The sequence below is a fragment of the Ornithorhynchus anatinus genome, chromosome 10, assembly GCF_004115215.2.
Source record: "Ornithorhynchus anatinus isolate Pmale09 chromosome 10, mOrnAna1.pri.v4, whole genome shotgun sequence".
Lineage (NCBI taxonomy): Eukaryota > Metazoa > Chordata > Mammalia > Monotremata > Ornithorhynchidae > Ornithorhynchus > Ornithorhynchus anatinus.
In genome coordinates, this window is record NC_041737.1 from 51,118,118 (window position 1) to 51,140,419 (window position 22,302).

Consider the following 22,302-nt stretch of genomic DNA (forward strand, 5'->3'; position numbering starts at 1 on the left):
GACCAGTGGCGGAGCCGGGATCAGAACCCACGACCTCTGACTCCCAACCCCGGGCTCTTGTCACTAAGCCACACTGCTTCTCCTACAGTCGACCCAAACTGGATTCCCCTCATCTCTGTTTACCTGAGAAGAAAGAATATCGACCCCACCACTTAGGATATAGTAAGCACTTAACAAATATTACCATTATCTCATGAGAGTGAAAGACCTCAGGACCTAAAGCCTCCAACAGTGTATGGATACGCAATTCCTGTCATCAAGATTTGACAAAGGAGACTTGGATAGGAATAAGAATAGGAAATGGTTTTGGTTCTAGGTCGATATGTGATACTCATGTGCGTGTGGGGGGCGGGTGCCTGTGTGTTTGTCTGTTTATTGGGTTGGAGCAGCGGGGAACACGCAAAACATTTTTCCCACAGCTGGCTGGTCCTTTTTTTAGGCTGTAGTGTGGCGAAAGATGTGGTGGAAAGAAACTCCAAAATCAGTCCATATTGGACAGGGCCAGGGACAGAATTTCCAATGCTCCCAAAGGGAGATTCATGTCCACAAATGCTACCTGCAGTCATTTCAGGATTCCCCCTCCCAGTATAGTAACTGTTCCAAAAACCAAATAATCACTCCTCCCTCTGACTCACTGACGGGATGCATCACACCCTGCACTTTGGGTATTTTGGGCCACCCGGATGGTGAATGTAAAAAGATGTGGGTGGAAAATCTCCATCGATGAACTACAAGCTGGTTATCTTTTCAGAGATTAGGAAGCAGCCGCTTAGTACACAGGTGTTGACGGTTTTCTGAAAAGGGGAGAGAAGAACAAACCCCTGCGTAGGAACCGTGAAAGAGGCAGGGAGAGTTTCTTTTGTTTTCACTCCCGGCTGTTTGTCAGCATGCAGGGGAGAGCTGGGATCCGAAGAGAGAGCCTGGGCTCTTCTTTATCACAGCTCCACACTCTGGGGCTTGCCTGCAATGCTGCTTTGACAAGTTTATAGAAAAGAGAAGGAAGGGGAGAGTGGGGAGATAAAAGAGGAAAGAGATGGAGGCGACAAGAGAGGCAAAGTGGGAAAAGGTAACTAGGAAAGAAAGGGAGAGTGGAAAACTGTGTGTACGGTAGGGAGAACGAGGCCAGGAAGAAGCAAGAAAATAATAATAATAATGTTGGTGTTTCTTAAGCACTTACTATGTGCAGAGCACTGCTCTAAGTGCTGGGGAAGATACAGGATAATCACGTTGTCCCACGTGAGGCTCACGGTTAATCCCCATTTTCCAGGTGAGGTCACTGAGGCACAGAGAAGTGAAGTGACTTGCCCACAGTCACGCAGCTGACAAGTGGCAGAGCTGGGATTCGAACCCATGACTCCCAAGCCCGGGCTCTTTCCACTGAGCCACGCTGCTTCTCAACCAAGCAGGCTAGCCCTGCTCTGTGAGATAATGGGTAGTCATATATGCTGATGCCATTTCTTTTTCTACAATACACTGCACACTGTCAGGCATATTTCTCCCTGAAGGACCCTGGTTCTTACCCAAACCAACCAGATACCCTGAAATAAATAAGATGGTGGCAATGAGCCACTGGAATAGTGAAGCAATCCTGAGAAGATGGCCGCTGACTGTCCCTCTCATCCCCCGGAGCTGTTAGAACCATCCTGCTCCCTGTCAGATAAGGAGCCGAGGTTTCATCCTTAAGGTGTTAACTGGAAGAGGGCTTCTAGGGAGATTTTTAGGTGTCAGGTTTTGCTTCTCCTCTCTTAAATTTGGGTCAAAAGCCATGCAAGTGCGGCCCCTCACAGCAGGATGGAAACGGTCATCTTTGGTCAGCTACCCAGATGACAAGTTGAGTTACCTGACCGTCTCGTCCGATAATATTTATTCAGACAATGCTTGGAGACGGTCCGTTCCGTGCACGGACGGCACCGGCTCACCCTTCCAGCCACCTTACGATTTAAGGCACAGGGTCGGGGGCGGTGAGAGAGTGCGGATGCTTCCATGCAAAACCATCACCATTTCCGGAACAAAACAGCTCAAGCCCAAACCCTGCTGGTGGCATCGCTTAGTCCCCTTTGATTTAGTCGGGTTAGGTTTGTCCTAGTGGCTACAGCATGGGCTTGGAAGTCAGAAGGACCTGGGTTCTAATCCAGCTCCGACACGTCTCTGCTCGGGTGACCTTTGGCCAGTCACTTCATTTCTTTGTGCCTCAGTTCCCTCAGCTGTAAATTGGTGATTAAGACTGTGACCCCCTCTGTGGGACACGGATCGTGTCCTACCCGATTATCTGGTATCTACCCCGGAGCTTAGAATAGTGTCTGGAACGTAGTAAGTACTTAAGAAATAGCATTAAAAAAATTGGCAGGGCTTCAATAAAACTCACCATGTAGAGTGAGTGAGGTGACATGGGAGAGACCGCTAGTCACCGTTCTACTTGTTTGCTCTGTACATAGTGAGCACTCACTAAATACCACCGATTAATTGATTGATTTACTGTTGGAAGCTCTTTACAGAAGGCCAGAAAGTCCCTCACTCCTCTAGCTCATTAGTGTGAGTGGCGTCCTATTTTTCAGCTGCCTGTAATACCAAATACTGCTCTAGTTGCATTCGTGACCAGCTGATGAAGAACATTAGCGGCTCTCAGAGTCTGGAAATTGCCCGGGGAGGTGGAGGCGGGACCGGAAGGCCAGAATATGTGACTAAAAGTCATAAACATTTAAAGTACATAGGTTTTGGGTCTGGACAGTGACTTCTTTAGTTACAGAGGTTGTATATGACACCACTCTGGGGTCTATCAGGTGACCGGATGCAGCATGAGAAGTAGCGTGGTCTAGGGGGGAAGCAGCGTGGCTCAGTGGAAAGAGCCTGGGCTTCGGAGTCAGAGGTCATGAGTTCGACTCCCGGCTCTGCCACTTGTCAGCTGTGTGACTGTGGGCGAGTCACTTCACTTCTCTGGGCCTCCGTTACCTCACCTGTAAAATGAGGATTAACCGTGAGCCTCTCGTGGGACAACCTGACTACCCTGTATCTACCTCAGCGCTTAGAACAGCGCTCTGCACATAGTAAGCGCTTAACAAATACCAACATTATTATTATTATCAGAGCACGGGAATGGGAGTCAGAAGGACCTGGGTTCTACTCCCAGATTGACTACTTGTCTACTGTGTGACCTTGAGCAAGTCGCTTCACTTCTCTGTGCCGCAGTTACCTAGTCTATAAAATGGAGATTAAGACTGTGAGCCCAACATGGGAAGGGACCGTGTCCAACCTAAAAACCTTGTATCTAGCCTAACGCTTAGGATAGTGCCTGGCACGAAGTAAGTGTTTAACAAATACCAAAAAAAAATTAAATAAAAGGAAAGATGAGCCTCTCTGCGTCACTAGAATGCAGCCCTTGGAAAGATCATGCCTCAGAGAAGGAGAAGCTACAACAGGACTGGGCAAGCACACACATGGATAAACCCTCACTGCCAGCAGCCCCCTGAAGGACAGCCCTATCTCGTGGATTGGAATCATCAATATTTATCGAGCACGTTATTAAACAGCTCTGGCCCAGGCACTGGGAAAATGTGCAGAAGCAACGTGGCCAAATGGAAAGAGCACGAGCCTGAGAGGCAGGAGGGCCTGGATTCCAATTCCGGCCTTGCCACGTGCTTGCTGTGTCATTTCACTTCTCTGTGCCTCAGTTCCATCTTCTGTAAACTGGGGATTCAATACTTTTCCTCCCTCCCTTTCGGATTATTCATTCAATCGTATTTATTGAGCTCTTACCGTATGCGGACTATGAGTCCCACGTGGGATCTGATGATCTTGTTTCTACCCCGGTACTTAGTACGGTTCTTGGCACATAGTAAACGGTTAACAAATACCACAGTTATTATGCAGAAGAAAGATGTAATCCCTGTCCTGGAGGAGCTTACGGTTTAAGGGAGAGAAGCTGTCTAAACCACTTTCTGGGTTAGCCCGCTTCAAAAGCAGACAGCTCTCTCTCCCCTCCCTTTATTCTTTTGTCATTTTAATATCGAGGTAATTTAAACATTTGGCAGAGAAGTAGACTGTAAGCTCCTTTAGGGTACGGATCATGTCTCTATAAATACTATTGATTGATTGATTTAGGAGTTCTTACGATTACTGAGGACATTGTTCAAAATCAAAGTTGTACCGCTGTAGATTTTTGTCCATTCTGACCAAGCAAACTCTCATTCTTGGCTTATTGCCTGGATGAGGCCATTGCCATTATTACAGATAATATTACTTCTTCGGAATTTATTTACGCTTTGATATTTCCAAACCACTCTCACACCAGTTACCTCATTTTAACCTCACCACCCTTCATTTCAAAGACTGTAAATCTGTCAGAGAGAAGAGATGTCGGGGGAAAGAGGAGAGTGGAAGTCGAGGAGGAGTGAGAGTTCAACTCTCCTGCTGGATTGTAAGGTCCTTGAGGGCAGGCATCAGGGCTAGGAATTCTCTGATACTCTCCCGAGCACTTAGTACAGTGCTCTGCGCAGTCAGCACTCGATAAGCACCACCGATTGACTGATTGATTGATCTCTCCGGACCTTTCTGACCGGGACTTTTGATCAAAGGGCCTGAGAGTCAAGTCTCAGTGGTCCTTCTGAGAGGACGGAGTGTGAATCTCGGTTTAAGTCTTTAAGACTTTAAAACCTCTACACTGTGGGACATCCCTCATCGAAAGACTCATACAGGGGCATAAACGGAGGCCCGAGAAAAGGAAAGAGGTGGGAAATCCCATTTTCATCTGAAGAAAGAGAGAAAAAAATCTGAAAGCAAAGCAAAAGGGTGAGAAAGAGAGTTTCCCTTTGAGCAAGAAGAGCAAAATATTCCCGCCCCAGTGTCCTATTCTGTTACTTTCTGGCTGTCTGGAACATGGATAATCGATCACGCTAGCTTGACGATGAAGGAAGGTTTGACCGTGAGTCTTTTTTCTCATAAAAGCAGCTCTTTGGCAGAGGAGGGTGATGCCTTTTTCATGGTATCTGTTAAGCTCTTACTACGTGCCTGGCACTGAACTAAGAACTAGGGTTGCTACTCGCTAGATGAAAGATAGATAGGAGGGAAGCAGTGTGGCCAGGTGGGTAGAGCATGGACCTGAGTCAGAGGGCTCTGGGTTCTAATCCCGGTTTTGCCACTTATCTACTGTGTGATCTCGGGCAAGTCACTTAACTTCTCTGTGCCTCATAATCGGTGCTTAGAACAGTGCTTGGCACATAGTAAGCACCTAACAGGTACCATTATTATTATTATTTTCATTATTATTATTATCTCAGCCGTAAAATGGGGATTAAGACTGTGAGCTCCATTTGGGACCTGGTCTGTGTCCAACCTGATTATTACTTTATCTATCCCAATGCTTAGAACAGTCCCTGTCACATACTAAGTTCTTTATAAATGCCTGAAAAGACAAATAAGCTACTGTGGATGGACACCGTCCCTGACCCACACGGGGCTCACAGTTTTAAATCCCCAGTTTACAGATGAGGGAACTGAGGCAGAGAGAAGTGATATGCAGAACACTGTACTAACCCTCTTGGAAGAGTAGCAAAGATTATTCATTCAATAGTATTTATTGAGCAGTCATTCATTCATTCAATAGTATTTACTGAGCGTTTACTATGTGCAGAGCACTGTACTAACCGCTGGGAATGTACAATTCGGCAACAGATAGAGACAATCCCTGCCCAGTGACGGGCTTACAGTCTAATCGAAGCTGTGATATTTGGGTTCTAGAAATCTTAAAAAGTAAAAGGGATTGTCTGGGGTGATTTTAGAAGATTAGATTAGGGATTAAACAGAGGGTTCTAGCAGCGTGGCTCAGTGGAAAGAACACGGGCTTGGGAGTCAGAGGTCACGAGTTTGAATCCCGGCTCTGCCACCTGTCAGCTGTGTGACTGTGGGCAAGTCATTTCACTTCTCTGTACCTCAGTTCCCTCATCTGCAAAATGGGGATGAAGACTGTGAGCCTCACGTGGGACAACCTGAATACCCTGTATCTACCCCAGTACTTAGAACAGTGCTCTGCACATAGTAAGGACTTAACAAATACCGACATTATTATTATTATGAAGGGGCCCACATACTCTTTTGCCCAGAAGCTCAGGGAGCTGGTTGATCCATTGTGAAAATTTTTTAAAAACAAGAAAAGCGTATAGGCCCCCATGCCCTTCTCACCTTACTTGATGCATGTAAAATTGCCTCAGAGATTGACTGTAAATTCCTTGAGGGCAGGAATTGTTGTCTACCAACTTTTTTATATTGTACTCTTCCAGTTAGCCCTGCACCCAGTAAGTGCTAATAAATACCTTCTATTGTTGGATTAATTAGTCAGTCAATCATATTTATTGAGTTCTTACTGTCTGCAGAGCACTGTAGTAAGCATTCGGGAGAGTACAGTATAGCAGAAACTTTCTCTGCACATAAGTTTACAATCTAAAGGGGGAGGCAGACATTAATAAAAATAAATAAAATTACAGATATATACATAAATGCTGTGGGGTTGGAAGGGAGGATGAATAAGCTTGATTACAGCTTCAGGGGCCTGGTTGGCCAACTCTGGATGAAAAGAACATAAAGAATCCCTTTCAACTTTGGCATGGGAAGATAGGGAAGTCTCCATGCTAGAATAGAGAAGCAGTAGCATGGCCTAGCGGAAAAGGCACACGATTGGGAGTCACAGAACCTGGGTTCTAATCCCGGCTCTGCCCTGGTTCGCTGGGCGAACTTGGGCAAGTCACGTCACTTCTCTGTGCCTCCGTAACCTCATCTGTAAAAATGGGAATTCGATACCTGCTGTCCCTCCTACTTAGAAGGTGAGTCCCATGTGAGACAGGTATCTCTGACCCAAGTTACACCTACCCCAGTGTTTAAAAGTGCACTTGGCATGTAATAAGTGCTTAACAAATATCATTTTTTGAAAAAAGGGGATGGTTCTCAGGCCTGCTATGCCAGGCTCAGAACAAGAATTTCACAGACTCTATTTTAGTCAGCAATGGATAGTCATTTTAGCACGGGTTCGACTTTTTTTCCCTATTGGCTCACTAGACTATAATCTCCTTGGAGGTAGGGACCATGTCTACTTACTGTATTGTATTTACTCTTTCAACAGCTAAGTACAGTTCTCTGCCCACAGTAAGTGCTCAGTAAATACCAGTGAGGATTGACCGTCGAGGCAGAGCGGGCCAGCCAGGACAAGACTGAAGAGGCAGAGTGCGGAGTGCGGCAGATGCCGGAGAGGAAAGGAGAAAAGGTGGGGCAGAGCGGCTTCTAGCTTGGCCGAAGCCCACGCTTTCCCCGGGCTTCCCGAAGTAGGCGCTGCTTTCCGAGACATTCGTCCGGCCCAGGGTCAGTCAGCCTCAACCGTCCCCAGCCCGATCCCGCACCCCAAGGCCTGCCCTCGCCCCACCACCTGGCCCCGGGGGACCGGCCGGTCCGGTTAGGCAGAGGGTGAGGTTTACCTTGAAGTTTTGGTTTGGTGAGCTTTCCGCAGGGCTTGGAGATCGTGACGGTCTTCTGACAGTCTGCGTTGTGAAGCGCTCTCTTCAGGCTCCCGGTCCGGGTCTTCAGGGCCGTGTTCAGGTCACACTCCCCCCAGGCCTGGAACTGGTATTTGCACTCTGCTGGAAAGGGCAAAGGAGCCAAGCGGAACTCAACACCACAACTGGGGCCTGGCTCTGCCCACTGCGGGGGACGTAGGCCTCGGTCAAACTGGGTCACCTCGCTCCCTGAGGTGCATCTCTCCTCCTTTGTGGACCCAGGAGAGAAGCCTAAAGTGGGGTCCTGATAGGATTATGAGGGGAGAATATGGGGTGAGGCTCAGAGACTAGACCCAGGGAAAGTCTAAGTGGAGTTCCATGGGTTTGTTTTCAATCTATCCGTCAGGGACATCTATTCAGTCCGTTCCAGATGAAGTGCTCTGTACTGAGCACTTGGGAGAGTTTGACAGCAGCAGTTGACCCACTCCCAGCCCTCAACGAGCTAACCCTCTAGAGGGGGAAACCGGCAGAAAGACAGGAAAGTATGATTTACAAATAGGGTGAACAGGAGGAATAATAATAATAATGATAATTGTGGCATTTATTAAGGGTTTACTATGTGCCAAGCACTGGGGTAGATACAAGCTAATCAGGTTGGACACAGTCCATGTCCCACTTGGGGCTCACAGACTTAATCTCCATTTTACGGATGAGGGAACTGAGGCACAGAGAAGTTGAGTAACTTTCCCAAGGTCCCACAGCAGACAAGGGGCAGAGATGGGATTAGAATTCAGGTCCTCTGACTCCCAGGCCCGGGCTCTTTCCACTAAGCCATGCTACCTCCCATGAAGACCCAGGAAGGCCTAAGAGGTGGGCGTCTGGCTACTTTAGCCCTCTCCCGAACACTTAAGACAGTGTTTTTTCACTCAGTGGGTGCTTAATAAATGCCATGGAGAGGAGAAAGCAAATGGAGCAGGAGCCTGGAAATAGTCAATAAGGGAGTATCAATTGATCAGTCAAACAATCAATCGTATTGAGTGGTGACATCAGATCAAGATGTGCTTCAGGTCTATAAGTTGATATAAGTATGGAGGGTGGGTGTAAGGGCCAAGGGTGGCCTCAGTGACCTCACCTGTAAAATGGGGATGAAGACTGTGAGCCTCACGTGGGACAACCTGATTACCCTGTATCTACCCCAGCGCTTAGAACAGAGCTCTACACATAGTAAATGCTTAAGAAATACCAACATTATCATTAGTATTATTATTATTATTTTAAGAAACCAGAGTGGGGAACATTTGTGATGATGACAGCATGGCTCACTGGATGAAACACTTGGAGTCAGAAGAACCTGAATTCTAATCCTGACTCTGCCATTGCTTGCTGTGGGACCTTGGGTAAGTCACTTCATTTCTCTGGGCCTCAGATACCTCATCTGGAAAATGGGGAATAAGACAGTGAGTCCCCTGTGGCACAAGGACTGTGTCCAAACTGATTACCTCGTCTCTACCCCAGGGCTTAGAACAGTGCTTGGCACATGATAAGCACTTAACAAGACGCAGCATGAAATAACAGAACACGGTCCTGGGAGTCAGAAGGCCACGGGTTCTAAATCCGGCTCTGCCACTCGTCTGCTGTGTGATCTTGGTCAAGGAACTTCACTTCCCTCTGCCTCAGTTACCTCATCTGTAAAACGGGGATTGAGACAGTGAGCCCCACATGGGACAGGGACCGTGTCCAACCCGATTTGCTTGTATCCACCCCTGTGCTTAGTACAGCGTCTGGCACATGGTAAATGCTTAACAAATACTATAATTATTATTATTAATATTATTAAGTACCACCATTATTATTACAAGGAAACGTCGGCCGCCCGGAGACGCCTTACCTCCAAACTGCTTCTTCCAGTTGCAAGGAATCTTACACCTCTGGGTCTTCATGGTTTGCTTGCACTCGGCCCCTGCCCGAGTGCCCTCCCGGGTGCCCAGCCCGCAATCCCCGCTGGTCGGCACGCACACGCTCCACTGCCATTCCCCGCAGTCCGACTTCTTCGCCTTTTTCTCTGAAAGGAATTTGAAGTGGGGAGAAGCCGTGGAGGAAGGAAAGTCAGCTATTGGAAACCACCGTCCTCGGTTCCAAAAAGACCTCCAGAAGTTCTCTGTTATGTTTTTTAATGGTATTGGTCAAGTACGTACTATGTGCCGGGGACTGTAGACTGTAAGCTCGTTGTGGGCGGGGAACGTGTCTGCTTAACTGTTATATTGGACTCCACCAAGCAGTTGGTACGGTGCTCTGCACTTAGTAACCACTCAATAATACAATTGACTGATTATAGTAAGTGCTGGGATAGATACAAGCTAATCAGGTTGGGCACAGTCCCTATCCCACAGAGGGTTCAAGGTCTTTCCTGACTTCCCAAAACACATTCCTTGATTTATATTTATTTAAAATAGTGCAGAAGGCAAGGGAGGCCCGGCTGGGATAAAGCCGACGAGACGGGTCGGAGCCCTGTAGGCAAAGCCGCGTCCGCAATCCCCTGCAATTCCCAAAGGATTGCCGTGGTCTTTCTAATGTCCGAGGCCCACCGAGAGGTGCTAGGAGCCTGGACCCTCAGCAGCCCCTCTTCCTTCCAGCCTGGGGTGTAATTCCCAGGACGATCACGCTCCAGAAGTGATCAGGGATAAAGAAGACTGGGGCAGATGTTCTCTGATGATTAGGACAAGTTTTTCCTGACGGTTGGGACAGGTGTTCCCTAAAGACGAACCGGCAGCATTTCTGAAGGAAAGAGGAGGGCAAATTCCCTTGGGGAGTGAACTAGAGAGGGGATTCAGAGTCTCCATTCCAAGCTCGTTATAGAGAAACTGCGTGGCTCAGTGGAAAGAGCACCGGCTTCGGAGTCAGAGGTCATGGGTTCGAATCTCGGCTCTGCCACTTGTCACCTGTGTGACCTTAGGCAAGTCACTTGACTTCTCTGTGCCTCAGTTACCTCATCTGTAAAATGGAGATGAAGACTGTGAATCTCACGTGGCACAACCTGATTACCCTGTATCTATCCCGGAGCTTAGAACAGTGCTCTGCACATAGTAAGTGCTTAACAAATACCAACATTATTATTATAGGCTGGGAATGAGTCTGCTAATTCTGTTGTATGGTATTTTCCTAAGCGCTTAGTACAGTGTTCTTCACAAAGTAAACCCCCAATAAATACCAGTGATCGATTGATTGGGCTTCAGAAACCCAAGTGTGAGCAACCTTCCATGCTTGGTTGATAAAAATAATAGTAATCGTAACCATAATTATGATATTTGTAACAAGTTTACTATGTGCCAAGCATAGTAGATACAAACACTGGTGAGGATACCAGGTAATCAGGTCCCAAATGGGGATTACGGTCTAAGGACGAAGAACGGGTACTGAATCCCTGTTCCGAGGTGGGGGAATCAGTCATATTTATTGAGCTCTTACTATACTAAGAGCTTGGGAGAGTTCAAAATAACAGAACTGATGTCCAGAGAAGTTAAGTGATGACCCAGTCTCATAGCAGGCAAGTGGTGGAGCTGGAATTAGACCCCATTGTTCTCTGGGTCGAGGTCTAGGCTCTTCCCTTCATGGTGAACATGATGTCTAGTGACTAATGCCAGTGAATAGCGGGGTAAAATGATGAACGGGAATTGAATTGTGAATTGCGAATAGACAGACTCAACTCCTTAAGAGACCTTCTGGGCCCCAGAATCTGGCCAAGACCTCTGAGTCTCACCTCCCCTTACACAGGGTGGAAGAAATTGGGTCAAAACCTGGCCCTCACCAACATTTCCAGGAGACCCACCGACCCACTTCCTTCTAAGGCTGAGTGGGAGGGGAATGGGAGGGGGGCGGAGGAAGAGTTCCGGGTAGTGGGGGGAGGAAGATGAGGAAGAAGGAGGTGAGGGAGAGGGCAGGTGGCGGTCAGAAACGGGGAAGAGGAACAATACACCCAGAAAATCTCCCTCCCATTGGTTGAGGGGTCGAAGGAGAAGACTGGAAGTCATGACATCACCCCGGTGACAAGCATGGGCTTCTTTCTCCCCACAACTTCAACAGGCCCGGCCCTTGATCAGAAGAAAGTGTCCCCTTGAGGCAAAGTCGGATTCAATGTCACTGAGGAGAGGCAGTGAGACCCCACCACTTCCAGCCCTGGGGAAGGGAGTGCCCTTCTCACCCTCTCTCCATCTCCTGCCCCACGCCAGGTGGTACCAACCTACCTCAGGGCATCCGACTACCACGTACATGACAAGGATGCATCCTAGCACCTGTACCCATAACGGAGCTGCTTTCCCCTGTGGTGCGCCGACGCCCCCACAACGCTCTCGGCTCTACTTTCAGGCCGCAAATCCTTGAGAGGTCATCTAGTCCATCCCCCTGCCCCCTTCTAGGCCCACACTCTGGGGCCCCATTCTATTTTTTAAAAAAGGAGCAGATTCCTGCCCTTGATCACGTGGTACCTGGCACCCCCCCCCACACCGGCAAAACTCCGGGGAGCTTAATGGAGACACTCCCCAAAAGCTATTTGGTCTGCACGGTTCCTGGCTGCTGCCGGTCTTACCTGGTTTTTCCTTTTTGCCAGCTTCAGTAGTTCCCACAGCTGCCAGAATGAAAACGAAGGCCAAGAAGACAGCTGCAAGTTTGCGACGCTGCTGGGGCTGCGGCTGCATTCTGACAGAGAAACAGAAAAACATGGCGTCAGGCAGAGTGAGGAGGACGGGGATCGATGGGCTCCCTCAAGGACGCGTTTCGCTGGTGTTTTGGAGGCGAGTCACAGTCAGACTTATTTATTCAGCCTTTACAGTGTGCACAGCACCGTACTAAACATTTGGGAGAATACACTATAACAATATAACAGACGCATTCCCTGCCCACAACAAGCTTACAATCTAGACGGGGGGGGACATAGCTCATCTTTGCTAAGTTTCCACTTTATCCCTCCACCGGCGCCTCACCAATCGATCAATCCTATTTATTGAGTGCTCACCGGGTACCGAGCGCTGGGCTGAGTGCTTGGGAGAGTACAACACAACAATATAACAGACACATTTCCTGCCTAGAGTGAGCTTACAGGCTAGGGAGGGAGACAGACGTTAATATGAATAAAGAAATAAATTACGGATATAGACATTAGTGCGGTGGTGCTGGGTGCGGGGTGATGAGTAAAGTCAGGGTCATGCAGAAGGGAGTGGGAAACGAGGAAATGGGACCTGAAAGATCTTAAACAACACTTTCCTCCCGTCCTCCTTCCGTCTCAAATGTAAACTCCTGATCAGTGACTTTGGAGGGTCTCTCCCACCTTTTTTCCTGTCACCTCTCCTCACCCACTGCTCCCCGCCTCGTCCTCTATGCGCTCCTCAAGAAAACTTTCTCACTTCTAACCTTCAGAGATGCAGCGTGGCCTAGGGGAAAGAGTCAGAGGTTCTAATCCCAGCTGCACCTCTTGTCTGCTGTGTGAACTTGGGTAAGTCACTTCACTTGCCCTGCCTCAGTTACTTCCTCTGTAAAATGGGGTTTCCATGCCAGTGCTCCCTTCTCCTTAGACTGCAAGGCTGTTGAGGAACAGCGGTTGTGTCTGACCTGATTATCCTGTATGTACACCGGAGCTAAGTACAATGTTTGGTATCACCGTTATAATCATTATTATCGTTACGTTGGGCGATGGGGCCAGAGACTTAGGGGAAAAAGTTGAACGAGAAGGCCAGCCCTACTTGACTTCTGAATTAAAGAGTGCTGGGAGAGCAGTAAGGCTCAGTTTCATTGGGTGACTTTGGCCAAGCTCAACGATAATAATAACATTGGTTAAGTGCTTACTATTTACCGGGCATTATATTAAGGGCTGGAGTAGATACAAGCTAATCAGGTTGGATACAGCCCCTGTCCCACATGGGACTCACAGTCTCAATCCCCATTTCAAAATTGAGGGAACTGAGGCTCAGAGAATAATAATAATAATGTTGGTATTTGTTAAGCGCTTACTATGTGCCGAGCACTGTTCTAAGCGCTGGGGTAGACACAGGGGAATGGGGTGGTCCCACGTGGGGCTCACAGTCTTCATCCCCATTTTACAGGTGAGGTAACTGAGGCACCGAGAAGTGAAGTGACTTGCCCGAAGTCACACAGCTGACGGGTGGCCGAGCCGGCATTCGAACCCGTGACCTCTGACTCCAAAGCCCCTGCTCTTTCCACTGAGCCACACTGCTTCTCTAGCTAAGTGACTTGCCCGAGGTCACACAGCAGACAAGTGGCGGGATTAGAACCGGGTCCTTCTGACTCCCCGGCCCATACTCTATCCACTAGGCTATGCTCCTTCCTTAATCTCTCCGGACTTCTGATCACCCTATCAATCAATCAATTAATTAATCAATCGTATCTATTGAGCACTATAAGAGACGCCTCAGCTCCATCTCTCTCTTCCAAAAGGAGAGTCAACGATTCAAGTGAAGGACTTAAAACCCTTGGGAAAAAAGATGCTCTAGACATTTAAGGGACCATTACCCTCACGTGTCCTAAGAGGAGCAACTTCAAAGAGCATGGATTTTTAAGAGGATGTTTTACGTTTCAGCACTAAATCCCTGCATCCGCAGTTTCATTTCACTGTTCAGTAAATGCAGAAACATGCCCAAACCTGAACGTCCCGATTCCCCGGAGGCCCGCTGATAGAGTTACTCTCAAACAGCTCAGGATTCAAGATGTTTCCGAGCAGCCTCAAAGTAGAAGCCTGGAGTGGCTCAATACGGAAAGCTTGAACCGAGGGATGTGGGCCAAGATGTCTGAAGAGGTAAAAGCCAGGGCCAAAGCCCAGAAATAACAACACTAACAATAGAAATAATAATAATTGTGAGCCACATGGGGCTCATAGTCTTAATCTCCTTTTTACAGATGAGGTAACTGGTGTACAGAGAGGTTGAGTGATTTACCCAAGGTTACGCAGCAGACAAGTGGCAGAGCCGGGATTAAACCCCCTGGGCCTTCTGAAGCCCAGGCCTGTGCTCTATCCACTAAGCCACAGCGTGGCTCAGTGGAAAGAGCCCGGGCTTTGGAGTCAGAGGTCATGGGTTCGAAGCCCCGCTCTGCCCCTTGTCAGCTGTGTGACTGTGGGCAAGTCACTTCACTTCTCTGGGCCTCAATTACCTCATCTCTAAAATGGGGACGAAGACTGTGAGCCCCACGTGGGACGACCTGATTCCCCTGTGTCTACCCCAGCACTTAGAACGGTGCTCCGCACATAGTCAGCGTTTAACAAATACCAACATTGTTATTAAATGATAAAAAGAAAGCAAGGTGAACGTGGACAGCAGCTCTTTCATGGCCATAGATGCGCAACATCCATGGAAGCTTCTTGCCTTCCCCGCCACATAATAATAATATAACGTTGGTATTTGTTAAGCGCTTACTCTGTGCAGAGCACTGTTCTAAGCGCTGGGGGAGATACAGGGTCATCAGGTTGTCCCGCGTGAGGCTCACAGTTAATCCTTATTTTACAGACGAGGTCACCGAGGCACAGAGAAGTCAAGTGACTTGCCCACAGTCACACAGCTGACAAGTGGCAGAGCCACATCGGTAGCTGCCCTCCCCCGTGGAAGCAGCACGGCCCAGTGGATAGAGCACGCGCCTGGGAGTTGGAAGGACCTGGGTTCTAATCCTGGCTTCTCCACCTGTCTACCCTGGGTCCTTGGGCAGATCATTTCACTTCTCTGCGCCTCAGTTCCCTCATCTGTAAAATGGAGATTAAGACTCTGCGCCCCCTGAGGGGCAGGGATTGTGTCCAACCTGATTTGCTTGGATAGCCCTAGCGCTTAGTCCAGTGCCTGGAACATTGTAAGCGCTAAAATACCACAATTATAATCGTTATTAATCATTACAGAGTAACTGTGTGTTCAGCCCTGCAGAGCGCTTAGGGAGAGGATCAAAGAAGCAGCACTGAAAAGTATGCTCAAGTTTGGGGACTCTGAAATTATTCAAGTTGTCCCCTCCCTTCCCGCAGCGTGGCTCAGTGAAAAGAGCGTAGGCTTCGGAAGCAGAGGTCATGGGTTCGACTCCCGGCTCTGCCACCTGTCAGCTGCGTGACTGTGGGCGAGTCACTTCACTTCTCCGTGCCTCAGTTCCCTCATCTGTAAAATGGGGATTATCTGTGAGCCTCGCGTGGGACAAACCGATTACCCTGTATCCGCCCCAGCCCTTAGAACAGTGCTCTGCACATAGTAAGCGCTTAACAAATACCAACATTATAACATAAAGATCAAATGTGCAAGATGCCCAATTAACGTGCCCAGTGGTATGCCATCTGAGTACATAAGCAAGGATAATTGGTGAGGCTGCGGAATAAAGTTTCTTCGGCTTCGGTGTTGCTGATTGTCCGTTTGCTGCTCCAAGAGGGTTGGGGGAGGAGAGGGGAGGAGAGGAGGGGAAGGACACACACTCTGCAACAGCTTACCCAACCCAGGTCACCCGATAGAGAGTACTGCGTGGGCTACGAAAACAAGGGCACTAATCTTTTTCTCACATCACCCACATCCAGACCTTAATTCCAAACTGGAGGAGCCACTGGAGATGGAGAGGCGAAATTCAAGTTGGCTCACCTTTTCCCCAACTTCCCAAAGAGCAACCAACGCAAGCCAGGAATCCAGTGTCCCCCTGCCAATCTATCCATCATTGAGATGTACTGAGCACCGCTGAGTGGCGAAACACTGCACTGAGCGCTTAGGGGAATACCCAGCAGCAAGACACCAGTTCTCCGCCCTCGAGGAACTAACAATGTAATGAGGGAGACCGAAGAGAATGATTTATGACTGGTGAGAGGAAGACGAAGAGCAAGGATAGAAGGGGTACAAGTATAAGCATGCCAGAATGAAACGGCTGAATTATTAAGCCTGAGAATAAACAGTCCGACACACCTAAGTGCTGAGAGTAGAGATAGAATACACCGACGTTAGAGATGGCTGGTTGGTGGTGGGACTAGGTTTTTGTCGATCCCAGAGGGCTTCCTATATGAGGTGAGGTTTTTAGGAGTACTTTGAAGTTGGGGAGAACTGAGGCCCAAAAGGGGTGTCAGTTTTTAAGTACTCGATCACCTCTCCCTGACTTAAGGTACCTCACTGATTTCCTACTGTGACCGAGCCCGCACGCTTCGCTCCTCTACCGCTACCGACTCCACGGATCCCTCGCCCACGTCCTGACTCTGACCTGGGACTCCCTTCCCCTTGCTATACAACGGACCATCACTCTCCCCACCTTCAACGCCTTTTTAAAATTGCATCTCCTCCAACGGGGCTTCTCCCCACCCCCAGTGGGCATTGTACCGTGCAGTCGGGGTACAGATTCTAGCTCGCTTCCAACCCCCTGGGCCAAACCTCTCCCCACATATTAAACGGCAGCTCCTCTTCCGTTGACCCCCCAGTCTCTCAGGTGGAACGGCTGTTTCCACCCGGGCTGCGTTCTGTTTCGACCCAGGTTTAAAGAAAACGACATCAGCGAAAGCACGACCCTGGCCGACGCTCTCTGCCTCCGAGAATGATGATTTAATTGAGCCACGACACCCTCCCCGGTCCCTTCCTCCTGCATACGTAATGCAGCTGGAAATGTACTGGGGTTCAGAGCCTGTGCCCTTTTCACCTTTGCCCTCTATTAATCTTCACAGAGACGTGCGGGGCCCCGCTTATTTTTCTTGAAAATTGCCTCCCGGCTCCAGATGAAAAGCCTAGGAGCACCAGGGGACCGGGCGGAAATCAAAGAGAGAAAATTAAATCAACCCAAACAAATGTCCAGTGTAAATGGATTTTGGGTTTTTTTGGGGGGGGGGTGTTTCCATCAGTGATAGGATCATGATGTGAAGGTATGTCTTGTTTTTGGAATTATTCTCTGGAGCTGAATGAGGTTAGAAAAGGTAGCTCTGGTACTAAGATGTTAGTAGTCCTCTTTTTTCAATCAATCAGTGGTATTTATTGAGCACTTACTGTGTGTAGAACCCTATACTGAGCGCTTGGGCGACAGAATTGGTAGACACGATCCCTGCCCACCATGAACTTAGAGTCTAGAGGGAGATATCTTACTATATGTTACTTGGGAGCAAAGGCAGAACATATGTCTCGCCTGGATGTAAGGTGAGGTGGTAGGGAAAGGAAGAGGAGGAAAGGGGAAGAGGGAGGACTGTCTCAAGCTGGGGCTGGGATACTGGACGTGACCTGGGTTCCAATCCCGCCCCTGCCACTTGTCTGCAGTGTGAACCTGGGCAAGTCCTTTCACTTCTCTGTGCCTCGGTTCCCTCACGTGCAAAATGGGCATTCAATATCCTTTCTCCCTCTTACTTTGATTTTCAGCCTCCTATAGGACCTGATTATCTTATATCTACACCAGTGTTTAGTAGAGTGTTTGGCACATAGTAAGCGTTTAACCAATATCACAATTACTGTTCCTGTGATTGTTATAATTATTATCATTTTTATTCTCTCCTTCAGATGACCATAAGGCAGGCTTAGGCCCGCTAGTGTAATTAGATAGTTTTGCACCGGCGCAAGTTATGCCCCCAATTTGAGCCCCTGCATGAAGCATCTCACAAGAGCCACTCCATGTTGCTTCCCTTCCTCTGTTAGAGCGAGCCTGTTCCTCTCTGCCTTCCATTATAATCCCAGACTCTCTGAGAAGAGAAGCAGCGTGGCCTAGTGCAAAGAGCATGAACCTGCCAGTCAGACACAAGTTCTAATTCCGACTCCGCCGTCTGTCTGCTGTGCGACCTTGGACGAGTCACTTCCCTTCCTCTGTGCCTCAGTTACCCCTTCTGTAAAGTGGGGATGAAGACTGTGAGCCCCATGTGGGACAGGGACTGTGTCCAGCCCGATCTGCTTGTACCCAGCACTCAGTACAGTGTCTCGCACATAGCGAGCGCTCAACAAATACTACAATTATTATCATTATTATTACAACTACTTCTTACTGCCACTATTTCTGAAATGGTGTTTCTTCTAGTCTCCTGGGAGAAAAGCCAAGCAGGGCTCAGAGAAGACCGGTCTTTGATTAAGAAATACAATAATAACGATGATGGTATTTCTTAAGCGCTTCCTATGTGCCAAGCACTGTTCTAAACTCTGGGGTAGAAACAAAGTAATCAGGTTGTCCCACGTGGGGCTGACAGTTGCACACAATAAGCACTCAATAAATACGATTAAACAAATAATCCCCATTTTACAGATGAGGTAGCTGAGGCACAGCGATGTTAAGTGATAATAATAATGCTGGTATTTGTTAAGCGCTTACTATGTGCAGAGCACTGTTCTAAGCGCTGAGGTAGATACAGGGTAATCAAGTTGTCCCACGTGAGGCTCACCAGTTAATCCCCATTTTACAGACGAGGGAACCTAGGCCCAGAGAAGTTAAGTGACTTGCCCACAGTCACACAGCTGACAAGTGGCCGAGCTGGGATTAGAACCCACGACCTCTGACTTCCTAACCCGTGCTCTTTCCACTAAGCCAGGCCGCTTCTCTGTCTCGGATGTTGGCGGAAACAGGCAGGTTTGTAATCCCAGTTCATCCTGGTGCCTCACAAGAACCTGCCACCTTGAAAGCCTCGTAAAATGCGGAGAGAAAAATCTCAGTGCCATATTCCTCTGGCAGCTTTGGTGGAATCAGAGCTCATAAATTCACAACGCTAAAACCAGTCACATCCGCCACGGCCCAGATAGAGAGAATTGGTTGTGTTCTTGGAATCTGAGAGTCTGCCGTCTCCCTCTCTATCTTTAAATGGCTCCATTCTGTAGCCACTGGAGATGGAATGTAGCTCACCATTAGCACATCTCTCCCACCCTCCTGCCACACCAGGTGATGACTTCCTGACCTGGAGGACACGGGGAAATCCACCCTCTGCGTCTCCATCCGGGTTCCTTCGTGTCCCCAAAAGCTGTAGCGATTGAGAATGGGGAGAGTTCTTCAGGGCCAGAAGAGGTGAGTACGCAGGTTTTCTCTGGGCTCTCTTTCAACTTCTTTTCTAGAGTAGTTGATTCATGCTCTCCCTGGCCTTCGTTTGGCTTCTCAGACTTTTCACGGGGAGGGGCAGGGGAAGAGACGGGAAAGGGAGGAATTGGGGGGAGAGGTAATTAAAGAAAAATGTAATCCGTCTTCGCTCGGAGAAAGAGATAAGCTTTATTTTCCACCTGGCGTGTTGGTTTTCATATGAATCTCCCAAGACTTCAGGTTCAAATTAGGAAGTTGAACCAGTCTACTATAAACTGCCTTCACCCTACAGCTTTGAGACACTTTCCCTGTGTTTTCCTGATGGGTTTTCCCTACGCTGATCCAGACTCTGCCACTTTCTCGCTGTGTGATCTTGGGAAAGCCACTTAAAGACTCTGCGCCTCAGTTTCCTCCTCTTTAAAACGGGGGAATAAATACTCGTCCTCTCTCTCCCTTAGGTTGTAAGTCTCATGTGGGACAGGGACTGTATCTGACTTGATCCTCTAATCTGTAAGCACGCCGTGGGTAGGTAACCTGTCTGTCGACTCGGGTACACTGTACTCATCCGAGCGCTTAGTACAGTGCTCTACACGTAATAAGCACTCAATGAATGCCATTGTTTGATTGATCATCTAGCATCCACTACAAGATAGTAGGCTCTTAGTGAATACCACAGTTCTTAGCACTGTGTCGTTGAGGCCAGGTTCTGAGGGTTGGCTGCGTTGTCTTTTTCTCAGTGGACCCAGTTTGGAGCGAACCCACACCTTAAGGGTGATGAGAAGACATTAGACAGGACCAAAAAGAGAGCCAGGAAGAGATAATTGGGTCCAGGTGGGGTAAGTCAGTCTACAAAAAAACACATCTGCCCATTGCCCAGGGCTGGCTGAAGGGAAGTCAGGCAACAAGTCAAAGAAAATCAAGTCGGGGAGGCTGAAAGAAATTCAATCATCCGTGCTTTTCCTTTATGTGGCCGCTCAGTTGCGGTTTCTGAGTATTTTCATTTGGAGGAAACTCAGTACATTTGCTCCACACGGAGACTTATATTCTTGCAACCTACTGCCAGGGGGAGCAATAAGAATCGGATTGGAAATCTGAGCAGGACTCATGCAAATTTTATTGGCCTGAAGATTATCTTTGGCCTCGGCCTTCCAGACAGAGGCAGGGACCGGGGCCACTGAGGCCGAAGAGAAAGTCGAGGAGGTAACGGTTTGCTGTACAAAGTGAGATAGGCCGTTATTAGCGTACAAAGCCTGGAACCCCGTTATTATTCAGTCTCACAGAAAACACACAGAGGTCAGTGGGGCAGAAGAGAGGGGGTGCGGGAATATTACTAAAATCCCTTTGCGCTCAATCTAATCAGGTTGATTTTTCTCAGTCTTAGAGGAGAAGCAGCGTAGTTCAGTGAGTGGATAGAGCAGGGCCCTGCCAGTCAGAAGGTCCTGGGTTCTAATCCCATATCTGCCATACGTCCGCCTTGTGACCTCGGTCAAGTCGTTTCACTTCTCTGGTCCTCGATTACCTCATCTGTAAAATGGGGATTAAGAGCGTGAGCCCCACGTGGCACAGGAAATGTGTCCATCCTGCTTAACTTGTATCTACCCCACGCTCAGAACAGAGCTTGGCACGTGGTAAGTACTTAACGAGCACCGCGGTGATCATTATTAGAGTCCCACAGAACCCACGTAGATCCAAGATTTTATCCTTTGCCGGCTGTAACATCTCTAGACTCTATTGCCTTTTTCAGGTTGGGTAAAGAGAGGCCAAAAGACGGGAAGAGAAGACGCATTAATGTTTTTGTTGCCGTTTAGGTTGCGTTTTCTCGACTGTCGAGGGGACGGGGAGGAAGGCCATCAGGCTGGTGAAATTTCACAGGGTGGCAGCAGAGAGAGCAGGATCATGCTGCCGGCAGCCTGCCTGGGGTACCGAAATATTTATCGGCAAACCCGCGGGGGCCGGGGAAACAAGCAGAAAGCATGGGAGGGGTCACTGGGGCCGCACATCTTCTTTTTTTGCAATTTTTGCTTGTCGTTCTGGACCCCATCCAGGCTCCGGGAGACAGGATTTGAGGTAACCGAAACCCCCACGGAGTTTGCCATTCCAACGTGTCTTCAGGTCTAGAGGCCAGGGCGAAGGGTAGATTAGAAGCCAACTCATTCATGACCGCGGCCTGCGGCCGACACCAAGACTAACGGTTACGGTCACCCGGAGCAATCGTGATTTAGCGGAATGAGCGCGGGCCTGGGAGTCGGAGGACTTGGACTCTAATGCTGGCTCTGCCCCTTGCCTGCTGGGTGACCTCGGGCAAATCATTTCGCTGCTCTGAGCCTCGGTTTCCACATCTGTAAAATGAGGATTCAATATCTGTTCTCCCTCCTATTCAATTGGGAACCCAACGTAAAACAGGGGTTCTCTGTGACCTCATTATCTTGCATCTAACTGAAAATCCCCCAACTTCGGGGCTTTGGTTTTTTTTTGGGGGGGGGGGGTCAAGGTTGGTATTTGTTAAGCATTTACTATGTGTCGATCACTGTTCTAAACCCTGGGGTCGATACAAGATCAGCAGGTTGGACACAGCCCCTGTACACATGGAGCTTGCAGTCTAAGTAGGAAGAAGTAGGATTGAATCCCCATTATACAACTGAGCAAACTGAGGCCCAGAGAAGTGAACCAACTTGCCCAAGGTCACACAGCAAGCAAGTGGCAGAGCTGGGATCAGAACCCAGGTCCTCCAACTTCCAGGTTCATGAATTTTCCACTAGTCCACGCTGCTTCCCAGTGGCAGTCTTCCCTCCCACTGCTTCGGAAAATCAAATCTCCGGGAGGCGGCAGCCAGCCGATCTCAGTGCTCTGAGCTTTTCTA

At 48.7% G+C, this 22,302-nt stretch overlaps 1 protein-coding gene across 2 annotated transcripts in view; it reads right to left on the minus strand.

The window, feature by feature from the left end:
* The window catches only part of PTN (pleiotrophin), a 59,597-nt gene that overhangs the window by 3,704 nt on the left and 33,591 nt on the right, over positions 1 to 22,302 (minus strand). For both annotated transcript variants that reach the window (XM_001513049.5, XM_029074264.1), the window contains exons 2-4: positions 12,058 to 12,167; positions 9,364 to 9,537; positions 7,458 to 7,619 (exon numbers count right to left, since the gene is read on the minus strand). In XM_001513049.5, coding sequence (XP_001513099.2) covers positions 7,458 to 7,619; positions 9,364 to 9,537; positions 12,058 to 12,166 — 445 coding nt within the window. In that variant the 5' untranslated portion in view covers position 12,167. The remainder of the gene's footprint in view (positions 1 to 7,457; positions 7,620 to 9,363; positions 9,538 to 12,057; positions 12,168 to 22,302) is intronic.